Source organism: Pagrus pagrus (assembly GCF_965226575.1).
Source record: "Pagrus pagrus genome assembly, chromosome: 13".
Taxonomy (NCBI): domain Eukaryota; kingdom Metazoa; phylum Chordata; class Actinopteri; order Spariformes; family Sparidae; genus Pagrus; species Pagrus pagrus.
The window spans coordinates 26162868-26182558 of record NC_140197.1 but is presented as its reverse complement, the minus strand read 5'-3'; the positions used below and the strand labels follow the sequence as shown (position 1 = coordinate 26182558).

At 44.4% G+C, this 19691-nt stretch overlaps 1 protein-coding gene across 1 annotated transcript; it reads left to right on the top strand.

The window, feature by feature from the left end:
• Nucleotides 1-353: 353 nt before the first annotated feature.
• kank2 (KN motif and ankyrin repeat domains 2) lies at nucleotides 354-17953 on the top strand. The gene is made up of 13 exons (XM_084371365.1): nucleotides 354-644; nucleotides 7341-7425; nucleotides 10236-10318; nucleotides 10592-11953; nucleotides 12277-12486; nucleotides 12576-12684; nucleotides 12878-13510; nucleotides 13600-13687; nucleotides 14973-15192; nucleotides 15427-15569; nucleotides 15710-15910; nucleotides 15991-16089; nucleotides 16476-17953. The coding sequence occupies exons 3-13, from the start codon at nucleotides 10282-10284 to the stop codon at nucleotides 16530-16532; spliced, it is 3159 nt and encodes a 1052-aa protein (XP_084227491.1). The 5' UTR covers nucleotides 354-644; nucleotides 7341-7425; nucleotides 10236-10281; the 3' UTR covers nucleotides 16533-17953.
• Nucleotides 17954-19691: the final 1738 nt, after the last annotated feature.

Below are 19691 nucleotides of genomic sequence, written 5' to 3'. Positions count from 1 at the left end.
TTTCTTGGCAAGCCCTTAAAGGTCCAGTGCGTGGGATTTAGTGGGGTCTAGCGGTGTGGTTGCAGACTGCAACCAACTGAACACCCCTCGCCTCAATCATCCCTACAGAAAAACATGAAAAATGTGAGAGGCTCCGTCTTAAAAACTAAAACACAGCAATTCTTAAGTTTTTGAGGTAATTATACATTAATGAAAACATTATTATGAATATTATATATAAAAATAATGAATGTATCACTGTAAAATAAGTATATTTTACTGCTCACACTTCTGTACTTTTATTTGAGTAAGATTCTGTGTGCAGTAAATGTACCTTGAGGTATTTCTGCTTTAACTTCTACCATCACTGCCTTCCCATGATTGCTTCCCTGGAGGTCCTTGAACGGCCTTTAAAGTCACTGAAGGTTGCTGTTTGGATTTCCTTGAGGAAGATGACGATGATGATGATGATGAAGATGCACGGAGAAGGCCTCTCCCATGATTAAAGCCCCCTGTAGATGATGGAGCTCCCAGCCCGGCCTCGTGGCTGCTGGCCCTTTAAGAGCAGCGGGAGGCGGCGCGGAGCATCTTGTCTGCGGTGTTTTTGTCTCTCTGTCAGTGAGCGCTCCTGGGCCGAGGCGGCTGAAAGGATTTCCAGAGGGCAGGTAAGAAAACGCTAAATAAGTTCCCCTCTCGTCTGTGCGTGGATCCTGGTCCTGCGTCTCTGTGTTTTCTTGTATTTTAACGCGCTTCAGAAGAGGCGCCTTCTCGGGAGTGAGACTTCTTTTGTGAAGCGTCGGTCCTGCCCATTCCCCCACTCCGCTCCTCTCTCTGCGAAGTAACGGCTCCTCCATCCTCCAGAACCACCGCAGCTTCTCTGAGATTATTATTACTGTATATCAGCACCAGCTGCTCGGACTAATTGGGTTTCATAATGTCTCATTAGTGTTTGTTTACCTGTGGAGGACTGTGGATGAGTCTCTCGCTCCTCCGGTGCGTGTCTTTTTGTTCAGAGCATCAGTGACGGAGGCGCCGTTCACGAGAAATCGCTTTATTGTCATAATAATAATAATAATAATTATAATGATAATAACAATATAACCAAATGAAATGAAGGCGCACGAATCACAAATAAATGTCTGTTTGCAGAGACTCTACATTTCATTTGGTTTTTCTTATTATAATATAATATAATCGTCTGTACAAAGGGTCATTTTCTGTACAGTAACCCTGTTAAATCCATCATGTAGGCTACAGTCTGTATTATTATGGTCACACGGGGCTAATGGAGAAAGGTTTCTGCACACGGCCTCAACTTTTTCCTTCTTTAATCAAAGCAGGACTTTCAGCTCAGAATAAACTGCACGTTGCAGCACATTTCGGTGTGTGTTTGTGTTTGTGTTTGCTCTTCATTATGAAACTTTCCCCCACATGCCCGACACATGATCGGCCGCGACAATCTGAGCATTTTCACTAAAGAAAAGGGGGAAAAAAAAGGGAAAAGCTCAGTGACGACTGGAGGCTCGGGGGAGAGGGTGGGTCCGTGCATTCTGCAAGTTCTCATCACTTCCAGATGTTCGTCAGCTTTTCGCTGCCGCTGCTTTGCCCTCAAATTTGCTCGTCTCGCCGCCTGCGGATGATCAGCGGACACCGGGGGGAGTTTATAACCTCCCAGGATGGATGAGGGCTGATGGAGCTGTGTGTCAGCTGCGTCAGGAGGAGGGGGGAAAACTACACGAAACTCTGTTCAACTGATTTTACTTTTCCGATCGTGCAAAAGCTATAATGGGAACTGATTTCCTTCAATAAACAGATTTGTTAGGCCTTATTAGGCGAAGAGCATGTCCTCTCCTTGAATATGTGATTGTTTTGTGTTAGTGAGGAGGATTGTTTGTTTGAAAATGAACTTAATGTGACAGGATTACTCATGGTATGTGCAGCAGACTGTCCAGATTCATCAGTAAGCACTTCAGATGTTGTTTTGATGAGGGACATGCACAACTTGGCAGGATGTGGGGGGGGGGGGGTGTAGTCATCAGCCTGTTAACTGCATCACACAATACACCACTGTCCCTGCTGTTGTGTAGTGAGGCTGCTGGCTGTATTAAATCACCTACCAGTGAACAGCCACAGATTGCAGCAGCTGCATGGCACTCAGTCGGGCTCTGTCCTGTCATCGGTGTCGTCACATGGGCTGGTCGTGTGGCTCGACTCCTCAGTCCAGTATTTGATTAACTCCTCGTGATTTGAATTTGGTGGACAGAATAACAGTTTCGACAAAAAATTAACATCATAACCTTCATGATTTATCTCAGGACTCTTGTATTAGTTGTAGTGAGGCTTCCCTTATGAACAGATAACTGAATATGTCCTGATGTGATTGCTAGTTTTGAGATAGTGAGTGTAAAAATAGTGAAAAATGACTTTTCCTCCACCCCTTTGAATCCCATCACAGACCCCTGGGAGTCCCCCGAATGCAGTTTGGGGATCTCTGCTCGGGTTCGTCAGCAGCTGAAGTTTCCTCCAGCAGGTTTTTTTTTTTTTTTCACCGAGCTGGAATGTGATTGTCTCATTACAGCATTTGGACCCAGGGGTGCTGTGGAGGAATGCAGGGTTATAAACCCCATTTGCACACTGGGCCACACGCCGGGCATTTAAATGGTTTAGCAAGGATAATGAAATTACACCCTGAACCTGCATGAGACTGTCTGTCACTGTCTAGAGTCGACCACTGATTAGCTAATCCAGACAGTTTTACTGCTAAATGAATAATCTGCTCTGATGAAACAACACACAGCATAGACCATAATTTTTATCGCTTGTGATAAGGAAAGTCAGGATGGATCGATTAGTTATCGGCTATTAAATTCATCTCCAACTAATTTTGAGGGGGAAAAGTCAAATGTTTGTGTTCACAGCTTCTTAAATGTGAATATTTTCTGGTTTCTTTCTTCCTCTGTGACAGTCAACTGGATCTCTTTGGGTTGTGGACAAAACAGGACACGTAGACCAAAGAACTGATTAATGAATCGACAGATTAATCAACAATGTAGTCTCAGCCTTTTATAATAAAGTTTACAAGTGAGGTGACAGTATTTATTTAATTGTGTCTGCACATGCCCCAGTTAAGTTAAAAAAAGCCTCTCCCACAGCGTTGTTAAAAGTACACAGACGTCATACTTCAGTGAAAGTAAAAATATTGTGTTGAAATATCACTTTGGTAAAAGTGAATGGATATGTCATTAAGTATGTGATATTAAATGTACTTAAGTATCAAAAGTACAAGTAAAAGTAAATTCTACATATATTTACATGTGTGCACAAGCTTTATGCTAGTTATCGACCGATTATCAGATCCGACATTCAGCATTTTTCTGATCAGAATCAGTGTTTTTTCATCCAACTGCTGATAAAATAATCAATTTCAAAGTGTGCTTCTTTGGCTCAGATGTCTCACACAGTCTGCAAAGTAAAACTAAAGTTATCAAATAACTGTAGTGCAGGGAAAAGCTCAATATTTGCCTCTAAAATGTAGTGGAGTATTAAGTAGCAGACAATTGAAATACTCAAGTAAAGCACAAGTACTTGAACATTGTTCCTGGGTAAGTAAATGTACTTTTTCAGGGTTTTCCATCCGTCAGAACATTTTCACACCATCACAACATCATTTTTTATGATGATAAAGCCGAAGTTCTTAAATGTTTATTAATTAATAAAGTAGGGATAAACATACGGCGCAGTATATTATTTGGTGGAGACAGTGAGGGATAATACTCCTACTTAACTGTCTTAATTGGGGAACCAGCTATAGTAATGCTTTCAGTGAACATATGGTCTAATCTGGCTTTTGAGGTACTGGGGTCAGTAATTCATTATCTGCTCCAATAATCTGACTTGATCTCCTTTAATACATTAATCACTCAGAAAAGCAAGATGGACTTTTCTGTCCAGTAAAGCACACAAACATGTTGGAGCAGTCAGTGTTACGGATGTTTTCCTGCCCTGTTTTGTTGTCTTTATGTCCACAGAGACTTTTGATGAACAGCTCTCATTGAATCAGGAAGTAATTGATAAGATCCCTGAGAGGGAACCACTTTAACTACATCACCGCTGCAGTCAGATTACTTCCTCTGCTCTGCTGGGCTGTCCGCTCGGTACCACATCACACGCTGACCTCAGCTTTTAACCCCGTCGCTGCTCTGACCGGCTCCCCACCACCCGTCTTACTGCCGTCTGGACTTCGTCTTCCTCCCCTCCCGACCTCACTGTTTCCTGCAAAGGGTGCAGCGCCCTGGCCTTTCTGCTCGGCATCATTCTTAATCCCCACCTCCGCAACTGCACAGGAATTTCTCCCAAATGCCCTTTTTTTTGTCCTTTTTTTCCGGTGCCGCTCCTTGCTGCTCAGCCCCACCCTTGCTCAGTTTCCTGTTGGAGGTCATGCACAATGACCAATAGCAGGCTGGCGGGTGTTTACTCTGCTCCTGTTCCAGGAGTAATGGGAGCTGGCCAGCCCCTCCCCTTGGCCGTACTCTAGCCAGCAGCAGGCTGCTCAGCCCAGCGCCGTCTGCTCCTCCATACCAACGCTCCTTAATGTAAAAAACAGGGCTTTCTGTGAAAGGGCAGACAGTCCTGGAGGGGACGTCCCATTGGATTATGATTTCACTGTCCTGAGGTTAAAGCCCAAACTAGTCAAAAAAACACATGTCCACTTGCACACAGTCTTTTCCATGTTGATATGAGATCATCTGGCCTCGTTACGCATGCCGAAGCCCCGTCTGACAGGCAGTGACGTACACCCTTCAGCCGCTTTATGCTGGTTGACAAATGGCTGTTGTTGCCTCTACAGTACGATTCTTTAGCTGTTCAGGGAAGAGTTTTGTTATAATCTTTTCTGATTTATTATTCATTGAGGACCAGTTGGCTGAATGAAGCCATCTGTGCTGCAGAGTCACGAGGAGGACAAAGAAGTCCTACGAGATGGATTCACAACCTCCTCCTCCTCCCGTTGTGATCTTTATCTAAAATTTGAAACTCTTCGGCGTGTCTATATTCAGGTCTCTGCGGCCTGCTACTCTGAGGAAAAAAAACCTCTGAACAACAATCATCTTTTTTTAGCAAGACAAAGTGTAGCTTCTAGTTGGGATTGTCTATTGTCGGCCTATTTTTAGGAGTGGAATGCACAAATGATGGTAATCTTCTAGGCGGAGCCATTTAAGATTATCAGCAAAGGTCCTTTGAAACTTTATATACTCATTGTGAGGCCCTCAGTCTGCTGTTTTTTCCCGCGTTAACAGCAGCAGAATACATTCTGGTGTCAGGATTTGCTGTGATTCATACGACTGGAGTCCAAATCAGAGAGCAGTCATGGTCTCCTCATTCGAGAAGTTTCCATCTAAAACTCTCAGCAGCATTTCTTTTTTCTTCCCCCCTCCTCTTGCAGTTTTGCCTTTCTTTCCTCACATTCCCACTCTTTCTCTCCCACCCTCCCTCACATACTGTACTGCTCTCCCCTACTTTCTCTCCCTCTTACCCCTGTTCCTTATTTTCCTCTTCGTTTATGCTCTCCTCCTCCTTGTTACTCTTTCTCCTGGGCTGGGAGGAAGTGCCTGGGTTGTTTCTGGATCCTTTGGGAATAGAAAGATGGAGCTCCCTTTCCTGTAACCCTTTCTTCATCAGACCTCAGACTGTTGCAACATACCGTCTCCTGGTTTGCCACATCAATTAGCTTGGTATGATGAGAGTGACATGCAGCGGCAACGCAGTGACCTTCTCAAGGTGCATTAATCACTTGTTGTCAAAATGTTGCTACTCATCGGCGGTTAATAGGCAGTAAATCAGAAATGTATCATCCCACCATTAGATTCGCAGACAAATTAAAAACTGCTAAATCATTTTGCTTTCATATGTCACTGGTGCCGTTCCCCGAATAAATCAATTTAAAAGCTACAGCTGTGTTTGTTGAACTGTGGGAGTCTTCAGGCCGCGGCCAGTGTTGGTGTGTCGGGGGGATCTGTGTGTTTTCATCTGTGCTGCGTGGGAGTCGATGGGAGTTCAAGTTGTCTCCTGTAAAGTTTGGTATTTGTCTTACACAAGTATGTGCCATCAGGGTTATGTCTAAACGCTCCATATAGTCTCTGATCCTGTCCTTCGAGAGTGGTTTGGTATATACGTTTCTATAATCAGATGTTGATGCATTCGTAATATTGTGTTATCGTACGCAATTAGCTGCACAGCTAGCCAGTCATTTTCTGGATCTAGATATCAATCACTCAGTCCTGCTCTTTGTATTTCCAGTGTTTGTCAGTGTTTGGGTCTATAACAGCACCTCATCAACTGTTTGTTTGTTTTGAGGCAAATTTCCTCGCCACACACTCGTACACACACTGTTTCTCTCCGTCTCCCTCTCTCTGAGATGCCCCTCCTTGCTTTATATTAGAACCAGCTGTGGAACTAGAGGCCGAATGAATGGCTCTTTGTGATTTGGCTGTCGTTCCAGTCTAAAAGGTCTGTTTCTCCCCCTACCCTTCCACCCTCTGTGGTATTGGCAAGACAACAGCATAAAACAATAGAGCGAACAACAGCAAGTCTTGTTATGATATTACGCAAAGGTCACCCATCAGCGTTTTTTGGGCTGCGAGACCCTCCGACAAAATGTCGACCACACTTCGGCAGCAGCCGGAGTCGGAGTGTGAGAATCAGCAGACGCGCTCATGCAGCTTATCTGGTGGACACGCACACATGCAGGAGCTGAATCTCACGGTTCACGTCTGTGTGAACGCATTATAAGGCTCATGAAATCAGTCTGGCTTTAAGTCTTTAAAGGTGATGTGTGCGGGTGACGGCTGTTCCCACAAAAACTGGAGGGCGTGTGTGTGTGTACCGGCGGATTGGGGAGTGTTAGTCACGGAGGCAAGAAAACAGAAAACATTGCCCAATCACATGGCAGGGAGGTTCCCAGCCTTGAATTGATTAGAGAGCCTTTAATTGGGGAGAGGAATGGGGTGTTTCTAGAAAGCTTAGCTTGGATCAGGCTGCACTATGAGAGAGTGATTGGCATTTCATGGGGGTATATTGTTCACATCCGGCGTGTCGGTCAAAACCGCTGGAATGTTTTTTCTGGCTCTGCTACATCCCGTGTTTACACTCTTGTGGGGAGACGACTCTTTTGTAACCTGTCATAAGTCTGTTTTTATCTCCGTGTCAACAGAGCTGCACACCTTTTAATAGACGTCCCCTGATGACTACTTGTCCACGTCTCCTTTTATATTCATGTGATTCACATTTTTTCTGGCCTGCACACTGCTACAATCGAAAGCCGTGACCGCAAAAGTTCAAATTTCCTTTATTCTTGTTTCCCACAGGTGCTGACTGTTAGAGTGCAAGAAAAGGAAGGGAGAGCAAGGAGCCCGGGGAGGAGAGATCCCATCCTTGCAGCGCAAGCAGCTGGTATGAAGCGGAAAATAAATCCCTCTTTTCCTAATTCACAAACCATTCCCAAGCTTGAGCAGAATAGTAATCACCAATGGCTGAGAGAGTCAGTAAGGCAGTGGAAAAATCCATAAAGATCTTCTCTGGGTGGCGGGAAGAGTGGTATTTCTGACTTAGCAATACTGAGGTCTAATCCTTTGTAATGGCAATAATAATAAGGTGACTCAATGAATGGAAGCAATGAGTTTGATAAACTTGGGAGAGCTGACCTCAAAATGAAGCCTGGCATCTTAAATTACTTTTCAGGGTGGTCTCAATCCTCTGACACACCAAAGAGACAAGAATGTATATACACACTGTTAATCAAATCCAGTTTTTAATCCTCCAGATGCAGGAGTTCAGTTGAAATGAATAAACCTGAAGCTGCCTTGCAAAAACAAACATTTTGCACTGCATGCTGCGAGAGGCCAAAGACGCTTCAGGATAATGCAGTTATTCTCGTGACATCTTACAGGACATACCACAGACATGTAATTTGTGCTGGATGACCTGCATCTTACCCCCTGAGGGCTGTCTTAATCTTAATAGCAGGGGATGGAGGGAGTAGACCAGGCGATGTTAACTTCCGATGGTATGGTATGCAGCTGTATGGGGAGGTAGAGGAGGAGGGGGTATAATGGGGGCAAGACATTTGTCCTGGATGGGGCCAGAATGGTGGTGTGACGCTGGGGAAGGGCAGCGCACACTGGTTTCTGTTCAGATGTCATCTCAAAGGAACTCTGTTTGAGAGCTGGGAGAGAGGGAGGAAGGTCAGCTTCTCCACCCTACATACACACACACACACTCAGGGAGAGTACGTACAGTACGTACACACATGCTAACACGTCTGAAACAGCCAGTGAGCCACTGTTGGAGAGGCAGATGTGGAGGCTTGAGGGGGCGATGTGGGAGGAATGGCACCCAGACATTTGACTTTGTGCGTGTAGATATGATTTGAAGGAAACCACCCTGTAAGATTCAAAGAGGAGTCAAGTGGACAGTGTCGGTCTCGTCTGCTGGGCTGGGATGTTTGGTTGCTAAACTGCAGATTCTAATTATATCTCATCAACTGTCCCCTGTCAGCGCTGTCCTCCACCCTCCTGTACACTCACACATGCCTGCTTTCTCCCAGCCACTCCCCTTCTCCCTGTCCTGTCCTCACTTTCTCACACAGGCAGTCGTACCCAGACCGCACTGTACGACATGCAGCATGTAATCAATCTGACACTTTCATTCCACACTGGAGAGAAACCGAGACTCAGAACATTTGATGAACTTATTCCAGATCAGATAAAACGCATTCATGTCGGATGAAAGAGAGTTTTTATCGTATTTAGTTTTTTTTTCTCTACAGATCTCTTAAAAGTCTTAAAATTAACATCAAGGACATCCGATAAATTCCTCAACCGTACGCTAAAATATAGACGGTTTAGTGTTGATGGCCTTTAAATTTAACAGTGTAATCTCATCACAGTGGATCGAGTAGTACTTTTAATTCTCTCAGCGTCTGTACGTGCACACATACAGTATTTTCCATGCCCTCAGAGTGTGTGGCTATCTCGGTATGAGAGGGTGATGAAGGGGCACAGATAAGGGGAATCGCACCGGGACATTAAACTGACTGCAGGACTTCAAAAATACCAAGTCCAGTTCGTCAGTGTTTCCAAGTGTCCTACTTTTCACAAACGAGCAAGCACCGTCTACAGTCACAAGATAGTGAGTGAGAGAGAAAGAGTGAGAGCTCGACTTAAAGAAGCTGAGGAAACAGAACAGCAGCCTTGACGTGAAGTGAACTGAGTGTGCCCTCAAAAACAAAGAGGAGGTTTGCAGTCCAAACTTCTGATCTTAGCTGCTTGAAGTAGTATAACGATGTTCGACTGACTAATGCTGTGGGTGGCTTAAACATTACATCCCCAGTTCCCACAAAGTGATGACCTAGAAAGTTAATCTTTTCCAAGCAGACACAAACTCAGAGGCACTGGCGTTGTGGACTCTCTGTCGTTGCTGGCACTGTGTTGCTCTCTGTGGGAAGAAAAAGCACAATCTTGTGTTTGTAAGAGTCCAAATGCATTACCCCTGGTATGAAAAATGCATTGAAGTGCTCAGCAATTCACTATGCCTTCTGTGCTGAAGTAATGAGCGAGTGAGTGTGGAGGGAGTGAGAGACAACGACCAGCTGAAACCTCCTGATCATCAGCTGACGTCAAGCGGGGGAGAAAGCACCAGAAAAAAACATAAAAGGAGCACAAATAGAGAAGAAGCAGGAGGGGGAAGACGTGGAGAGAGCGAGGAGAGAAAGAGGAGAGAGTGTCTGTAAACCCTAAATTGAGAGGCGAAGTTAGCGTGCACAGATGATTCCTAATAAGGTTGTAACTGGCAGTCTCAAACCTCTGTCCTGGAATTAGCTGCCAGGAAACTTTCCCCTGTAACTCCTCATCTCTGAATGCTATCCGAAACAAACACACAATCGAGTGTGACCCACTACGCTCCAAAAAATGAAGGGATAAAATTAGAAAAGGGTGCACGGGGGTGATGTAGTGAAAGAAACAGTAAAACTATTTCTGACCGTCACAGGAACAAAAAGGAACAAGAGGGTCAAAAACAGCAATAATTTATAGCAAACTCACATCTGTGTCATCAAGATGTCCATATAAATGCTATTTTTGTCCTGCACACATACTCATTTATTATTGAACTGGCTTCATATTATTGGAAGCAAAACAACTCTTTTTTTAAAACATCTCTTGTGTGTTCATTTATTAATCCGACATGTCTCTGTTTCTCCACAGGCGAGAGTTCCTGGGTGACTGTTTGAGTGGCTGCCACAGGCTCATAATGGCTCAGGTGCTGCATATGGACCCCGGCTTCCCAGGTGCACCTCCACTTGTTTTTACTGAAACTGCTCCACATATTAATGATATTATATTAAAATAATTAATTATTTTTGCTTGGACTTTAAAGTGATTTAATAGTTGCACTGTTAAGACACTTTACGGGGTCAGGTTATAGTGACTGCACCAGTCCACTTTGAACCTATATTAGTGATTGTTTCTTAAAGCCCAAAGTTGCAGCTATTTTCTGAAGTCTGAGCCCAAGATTAGACGCAGATTTCCGTTTGTTTAAAGTTGATTTCCTTCCCCCGCAGGGAAACTCAACCCGCCTGCTCCCCCTTCCCTGCACGGCAAAGAACAGGAGGCGCCCTACTCAGTGGAGACCCCCTATGGATACCGTCTGGACCTAGACTTCCTCAAATATGTTAACGACATAGAGAAGGGAAACACCATCAAGAAGGTGCCTATCCAACGACGGCCACGATATGGCTCCCTGCCTCGCGGCTATGGCTACACCGGCTCCTGGTGGACCTCCACGGAGTCTCTGTGCTCCAACACCAGCATGGACAGCCGGCACTCCTCCTTCTCCTACTGTGCCCCAGGCTACCACACGTCGCACAGGCCCAGCTTCAGCACTGCACGGGTGGAGAAGACCCTGTTGGATGCACGCAGGAAGCTGGAGGAGGAGAAAGAGGGGCGGAGATTCTCCAACCTTGGCAGCATGCACAGCAGCATGGCAGGCTCGAACACCTCTCTGAGCAGTGCACACAGCTTCAACCGAGCCCATGGGGGAGGCGGATCCTTCACCCCATTGAGTTCTGGTCTTTCCACTCCAGTGACCCCAACACCAGCACACCTGCAGCATGTCAGGGAGCAGATGGCTGCAGCCCTCAGGAAGATAAGGGAGCTGGAGGAGCAGGTGAAGACCATCCCTGTGCTGCAGGTCAAAATCTCTGTGCTGCAGGAGGAGAAGCGGCAGCTCAGCGTCCAGCTGAAGAGCCAGAAGTTTCTAGGTCATACTCTGGGTTTCAGCCGAGGTCGCCCCAGAGGAGAGCTCTACATCGACATCCCTGAGGAGGAGGCGAATAATGGAGCTAAGGGCAGCAACAAGCCAGCAGGGCCACTGTCTCCCACCACACCTGAGGGCTCCAAGCAAGACTCAGGGTGCGAGATCGAGGACACAGTGATTGTGGGTGGAGCGCGACCAGATGCAAAGCGAGAAGTGCGCACCATCGGAGTGGGACCAGAGGACACAAGGGGCAGTCATCAGGTGGGAGTCTGGGTTCGGGAGGAGGATCTGGGGCTCCTGCCAGAAGCAGAGGCTCTTAAGAATCAAGTGGGTCAGCTTGAGGGCCAGCTAAAGAGGACGATGCAGGAGCTACAGAGTGCACAGCAGCAGGCTGAAACAGTCCAGAGCGCACCTCAGGCAGAGCATCCAGTCATGGCCACCAGCATGGGCTGGCAGGAGCCCCAAGACTGCAGCCTGCACACTCTGGTCAGCTTCACACAGCTGCCCCAACAGAGGGAACAGAGGACTGTGGGAATCCAGGTGTACACACTGGAGCAGCCTAAGGTGATGGAGGTGGGCACTCTGCTCCGAGCAGAAACCTGCAGCTCCCCCTCGCTTCAACCAGCTGGTGGAGTCGTGGAGGGCCACCACAGAGGACAAGCTGAAGGTCAGCTGGTAGTGTAGGATCAAGGACACTGAGTTACTAATTAGTCACAGTTACTAATGTGTTACCTTTATCTGAACTGTCTAATGCAGTCCAATGCCTTGTGAGGCTTATAATGTTCAATATTTGTTTACTGTGTCAGAGGTTTCTAGCTAAACACTTCTGATGTAAATGTAAATGCGCTAGATTTTGTGCAAATGTAACACGGGAACTGACATCTCGGTATACAAGCTTGTGTTAACAACTTCTCATGAAAAATGTTGGATGAGGTAGATTATTTCTCTTGGCTTTTATTTGACTACTAAGGTCTTTTTTCTGTCTCACAGACGGTCCAGTTGAATTGCCGATTGCAGTCAGCTCCAAGCAGGTTCGCGATGTCCTAAAGAGCGAGCTGTCCACTTCGGTACCTGTCGCTACTCCTGTCATCGCTGTAGGCACGCCTGGTAATCAGACTGTTCTGATGCATCCTAAAGAAGGGGAGACACACCTGCATACATCCACAGAGGCTGTCCAGTCACAAGAAGGCCCAAAGACAGGTACTGGTACAGACTGAACAGAACACCCCGCTCTGACTTCTTCTTCATCATGTTCCTGCTCTAAGTATGATCATTGGTATCTTTTCCAGCCTCATCTCCACAGTCTTCCCTGAGGTCCATTATGAAGCGGAAAGCAGAAGGTGAACCAGGATCTCCCTCCACAAAGAAAAATCTGCAGTTCATTGGAGTCAATGGAGGGTATGTACTACTTTCATCCACTGAGTGCTGTGCAATTACTCTTCCTTGGTCTGTTCTAGCCAAGAGTATACTGTTGGAGATATAAAGTAGAAATGCATGTGTATTCCTTGCTTATATACGCACATTGATGAAACAGGTGTGAGTAACAAAGACTTGGAGATGTTTGCCAGTGAAATGTTTAATTGTCTTGCAGGTACGAGTCCACATCATCAGACGATAGCAGCAGCGAGAGCTCAGATGAGGGCAGTGACTCCAGCGAATATCATGAAGCCAGAGAAAAACTGCCAGAGTCAGCAGTCCAGCACCAGCAAATAACCCACAGCCAGGCCTCCCAGCCTCCAGAAATCAACAGTGTACCTCAACAGACTGCCGTCAAAACTGTCGTTCCAGACTCACAGCAGAGTCCCAACCAGCCTGCAACTGTAGACACAAGACCGCCAGACAAACCCCCCCGGTCACTAGCGCCGGACACTGTTATACAAAATTGTGCCTCACAGCCACCAGCCTCGGTCTCCACTGTAACTCCTCCATGTCCAGCAAACGATCCTGCCTCTACAGAGACCGTCAACCAGCCATCAGAAAAACACACAGTCACCCAGGAGATCACCTCCACATCATCAAGCACTGAATCCGCTCCCGAACAAAGCTCCGTAAAGTCCTCAGTTACCTGTTCTTCATCGCCGTGCGTCACTAAAACCACTGAGATCATCAAGCAGCAATACACCACCCAGTCAGAAACAACCGTCCTCAGCAGCCAATCAGAGTTACAACCAGCAGCTGAAAGTGTGGCCAATGACACCGCCACAGCGTCAGTCAAACAAGTCAGGTAAACATACACATGGTTAACAGACAGACTGATAGGACCATAAAGTGTTTGAGGTTTAGTGACTGATGTTGTCTCCCTGTCTGTGTCAGACTGGAGCTGAGTGACAGCCTGATGTCGGCTCTTCATGCCCTGCAGAAAGCCCTCGGGGATGCCAATGCCTTCAGCCAACAAGGAGCAGTAGGTGTTCATTTTGTTCACTTTATTTAAGCAGGATAATCCATTTAGTGTCAATACTGCTTCCCAGGAAATCCAGGAGAGTCCTGTTTTAAAAGCAATCACAGCGACAACAACAAGCAGAAGCACAAGTGGAAACACCAAGTCTTAAAAATAGTGCACACTCTGTCCTGACTCTGACGGGTTATAGGTTTCCTGCAATATAAGATGTGCACTGCATCTCTTCATGTTTGAATTATTCAGGAAAAGATAGTTTAAGGGGGAATTAGAGTACTTTTTGGTGTGTAGACTAATAAAAGATACAAAAATTTCAGAATCAGTTGATCGCCTCAGCCAGCAGCCACAACATGTGATCCTTTAGGGCAACTTTGACTATCAAAGTGTGTGGTTTTGCCACAGACAGTCTCACATTGTTGTCCTAAGTGTCTGACAACATTGTGGAAAGAACTCTACAAATATAGAAATTTTTGTGAAGCAGTAAAATCCTTTTTGTTTAACCAGAAACAACCACAGCCAAATCCACCAACGCCACCACAGAAACAGTCACTTTATCATCGTAAAACACACTTCATCCAAACTCGACAGAAAAGCAAAATGAAATCCACTGTTCCAACAATCATCACCTCTGGTCTGGTTGAAATAAATCCTTAATTCACTGTGTCAGATGTGAAAATCCCTTTGAGAGGAAATCAGAGAAGCAGCAGGGAAAAAAGCCGAAGAGCCAGAATATTTTAACATCTAACGCTGTGAGTTAAGGGTTTATTTTGATCAAGCCAGAACCAGAGTTGGTGATTGATGAGTGGAAAGACGAACCAAGACAGTTTTGGTGAGTTTTATTTTGTTTTTGTCGAGTTTTACGATGATAAAATGACTGCTTGATAGCTTTAAACAGAGCAATATATTGGCTGTTTCTGGTTAATCAAAAGGGATTTTCTGTAGGGATACTTTCACATCACCTAATAACACATTTAAAGATGTCAACAAAGATAGATTGCTGTCACCGCAGGCCGTTTATCATTTACACACCAAAACATATAAAAATAGAGCTCAGGTTAAAAAAATGAGAGAATGGTTTGTGCTGAAAACTTGACAATTTCCTTAACCTGTTTTTCAGCATTTTTGCAAGAACTGCAATAGGTTTGTTCTCCAGCAAAGCCTTTTCTCACTTTTGATTTTAATATACTCACCGTGGTCAGTCTGCGTGCCTGTGAGCTGTTCTGTTGCATTTCCCCAGCAGTCTGTCAAGTGTGTTCGTGTCTCTAATCGTCCTCATTGTGTCTGATCTCAGAGGGCAGCTTACACCACCGTGCTGCAGGAGTGGCTGCGTGTGTCCTGTCACAAAGCAGCGGACACGGCTGTTGTCAAGGCCTACATGAGCACCTTCGCCTCCGTCTCCCCTCAGCTGCTGGAGTTTGTAATCAACATGGCAGACGGCAATGGGAACACAGCGCTTCACTACACCGTCTCCCACTCCAACTTCCCCGTGGTGAAATTGCTGCTGGACACTGGTGAGCTGTGTGTATGTGCATGATTTGGGCATAAATTAAGGATATTAACTAAAGCATTCAAGATTACACACATAAAAGTTAAACTCCTCTTCATCCCGTTGAGTCAGGTGTTTCCCTGTATTCAGTCATTTGGTTTGAATGTCACACATCGTCTCCAACATGTCGCACATCCCTGTCATTGTTTGGGCTGCTGTTGTACCACCTGTCAAACTGATTGCCCTATACACCTGACAGGCCTGTGTAATGCTGACAAGCAGAACAAGGCGGGCTACACTGCCATCATGCTGACGGCTCTGGCTGCCTTCCACTCAGACAGCGACCTTCAAACTGTCCTGCAGCTGCTGCGCACTGGGGACGTCAACGCCAAGGCTAGCCAGGTATGCCCTCTACTGCTCTTAGGTTGTACTGCAGCTCCACCAACCATCAAACCCATGAGACTTGAGACCATGAGACCCATGAGAGCAGAAATCTGAAATTGGATCTACATGTTTTAAGATTCTGAATAATGTGTTTGTAGGCTGGTCAGACGGCGCTGATGCTAGCGGTCAGCCACGGTCGAGGGGACATGGTGCGGGCGCTGCTGTCCTGCGGAGCACAGGTCAACATCCGTGATGACGACGGCTCCACGGCACTCATGTGTGCCTGCGAACACGGTCACGTGGACATTGTGCGTCAGCTACTGTCTGTGCCGGGTTGTGATGCCACTCTCACCGATAACGTAAGCATTTACTTCCCTTCCTTCTTTCTCCGTCTCTGTTTTACCCATCAGCTCACCATCATCCTCTTGTTACTTTACAGGACGGCAGCACTGCTCTGTCCATTGCCCTGGAGGCCAGCCAGAATGACATTGCTGTGCTTCTGTACGCTCACCTCAACTTTGCAAAGCCTCCGTCCCCTGTGAGTACTGCAACACTCAAGCCCATCAACTCAAACAAAACACACTAAACAAATGTAATGATTGAATTGACTGATTGAGTTTGGGTTTTTTCCTTTAAATTTCACACATTAGCTTTCATTTTCTCGACCACTTTATGTGTTCTTGTTTTCCTTCAAATCATGTGCAAGGATAGACTACGTAAGGATATACGTACACCGATCAGCCACAAGAAAAGAAAAGTTTCAACTTATCCGTGGTTTGCAGAAACGTACTGTGACAACATTTATTCTGGCAACTGGATTGTCACTTCACCTGTGGTGTTAATGTTGTGGCTGATCGTTGAACCTCATCAACCAATTTAACAACAATCAAACCTTTTCGTCCCCCTTTTTTCCCCCTCGTCTAGGTTTCACCGAAGTCTCCTCTCTTGGGCTCCTGTCCTCCTTCTGGTGAAACAAAATAAACTCTGCTCCAACTCTACAGCCAACCCACAGCAACTTCTCATATTACAGTGTGATTCCTTTTCATCTGTGTAATTAATAGAAACAACGAGTTTGTGTGTGCGTTTGTTCTCACCTGCCATAATTTAAGTACATTATAATGTGCGGATAATGACACGACAGCTTTCACCATTGTTATCCATTGCTTTGTTTTTACACAGTGGTCTTTTTTTAGTCACAGCGGTGGTTGAAGACGTGGATTTCTCGTGTGGTACAAAACAGTCCGGTCCTGCAGTGATCCAGTGGTCAGCCCTGATTTTAGGAGCACTTACGAGTCAAAACTGTTCACTACATTACACTACACTGTTCATCATTATACACTCGTTGTTTTACTCCGTGTGATTCTTGTGTTAGTTGCTTCATAGAGCAATGTGTTTTCATTGTAATGTGTACAATAGCTCTTATGCAGTAGCATCATTATGTGTGTGACCATCACAGCCATTTGGAATAACAAAAGCCACCCCTCTCATAGACAAGTGTCCTTGCATCAACAAGCTCATTGGTGCTAGAGTACAGAAAACAACACTTCAACAGTTTATCAATATTTATACACAAGATTTATTTACTCTAGAGTATTTTTGATATTGATTTTTTTTTTATTCTTAATTCAGGACCTCCAAGGATCAAGATTTTTATTTCCCAGGCGATGGTTAACTTATTACACCTTTTTAACCAGAGAGCAAAAATAACATGTATGTGTCGACCACACTCCCCAAAATAAACCCAAAGATGTATCTCTCCTAACAGCTCGGTGACACTGTATATTGTGGTGATAATGTTAGCACAGGCCTAGCATCAGTGTGAAGGAAGACAGGTGTCAACATCACTCTCTGAAGGCGACGGTACTATGGTCTTTGTATTTTTTGTACGTGAAGGTATTTTGGATGGTTGTAAGGAAAGTTTAGAGTGTATCTGTGTTTGTTTTATTCTGTGCTCATGCGATTAAACAAGACTTTGTTGAGAAACGACTGAAAGCGCCGGTGAAGCCGGTGAGATTTGTCAGGGAACCAGAAAGTGACTGATTGGGGTCTTTAAAGGACGGGCCATGTAAGATGTGAATATCAAAATAATATATGTCAATATAAACTGGTAGTTATGATGCCTGAAATCACATTCCTTGAACAAAAGTGCATAGGCTATTGATGTCAAAATTTCTATTGCTTTTTAAAGATTTTTTCACAATTTTCATATTCACTTTTAAGCGATTGAATTTTTATAAACTCTCAAGTTTTTAATTTAAGTTTCTATCTTTTTTATACATTTAGGATTTTTAAACTCACACCTACTTTATGTAATCGCACAGCTCTTTAGTTGATGTTTATGGAGGTTTATGTAAAATTCTAGATTGTGTTTCTCAATTGATTAATAAATGTGGACCACACTGTTTCTGTTGCATTTATTATTATTATTATTATTATTATTATTATTATTATTATTATTATCATCATCATCATTATTTTTGTTTGGGTGTTAGTGCCCATCATTAGCCAATGTGCTGCATCGTGATAACAACGGTTCTCTTGGCAGAGAAGCATAATTAAAATCCCCTTTTCTTGTTTATGTTTTATATCTGTGTAGTTCTTCACAGACTTGAAGTCAGTGACTCTATCTTTCATGTTGGTTGTGCATGTTTGGAAATGTCCACTAGAGGGCGTTCAAACACAAACGGTTCCTCCCTCAGCACTGAGCAGCACAGTTACTAAATGAAAGGCCAGCCAGTGTCATCAAAAGTCCCAAAACTGTCCCAGCTGATGTGACCCATTTTGTTTCACGTGAACACTTCAATTCAATCTAATCAATTTCAGTGTCAACAGCAGATTAACAGATTTTTTTTTTTTTTTAAACACAAAATGACTTAACATTTTGGTAGCCTATTAGGGGTAACTCATTCCTTGAGGAAACCCAGAGGAAATGCACATGTATACAAATACTGTCGAAGCTGCTGTAAAGCGTCAGTGCAGGCACTGGAGAGAAACCTCCTATTAGTTAATCTGATAAAGGGGAAACAATGAACTGAACTTTAAGACTTAAATGCAGGATTTGTATTGAAACAGTAGAGCAAGTGGATTGTGACACAGGCTGCAGCAGAACAAGGAGCCGTTTGAAATTTAGTCTGTGCCAGTAACAGACTGTCAAAATGCAAAAGAGCTTAAATGGAGCCTGATATAGTGGCTCTTATAAGCTTTGATAGTGGATCTGGTATTTTCACATGTGAACTAAAACTTTACCATGTGAAAAGAAAATAATGTATGTGAACTAGACATTTAAGTGAAATCTCAAGTGATTCACATACATTCATGTGTGAACTTGACATAAAAAGTTATTGGCCTTTTTTGACATGTGAATGAAATGTTCCACATAATACAATCACATTTTCACATGTGAATTACAGATATTGACAATTGTTTTCACATGTGGATCAAACTTTATATCTCTTAAACCAGGATGACAAAAAAATGTCTAAAATATCTTTGCACACCTAGTTTGAGCGTTTAGTTTAGCCTTAGTTAACAGCCTGGGGCTCCACAATCATCTGTTCACAGACTAAAGTGAATGTACTTCTCACTGTACTCATGCAAAACTGACCTATTTGTATTTTTCCAATCAGCAACAACCAGACAACCACGTGTGTTTCTTCAAAACAACACAATGACGTGCAGCATTTTGAAAGCATTTGTCACAATCTCAAAGAAAAACACTGGTCATGACGCCAGCTGTTCTCCTCAGACAGCTGCTTGTCTTTGGGAGGAGTCTGTGAGATAACATGCTCATGTAAGCGATGCCTTCTTTGTTATGTTTTAGACGTGAGAGAAGACCTACCAGCCAAGCAGAAATTAGCTGGCTATTTTTATTCTATTAAGGGAAAAAAAAAAGGTCCACTCATTTGAAGAAGGCACACTGTCTGTTCAACCTTGAATGAATGAAAAATCAAAATATGGCCTTAATAAGCTCTTATCTCTGTTGTCTTTTCATCCAAAAGCCTTTAGCTATAAAATAATTACTCTGTTCTTTTGTTTATAATTGACTGCCAATTCCCAGTTGTGTAAGGCAGCACAGCTGAGCACTTTGTACTTGATATCAGCTGAGCAACACGCTGGATACACAGCTTATCTGTGTCTTCA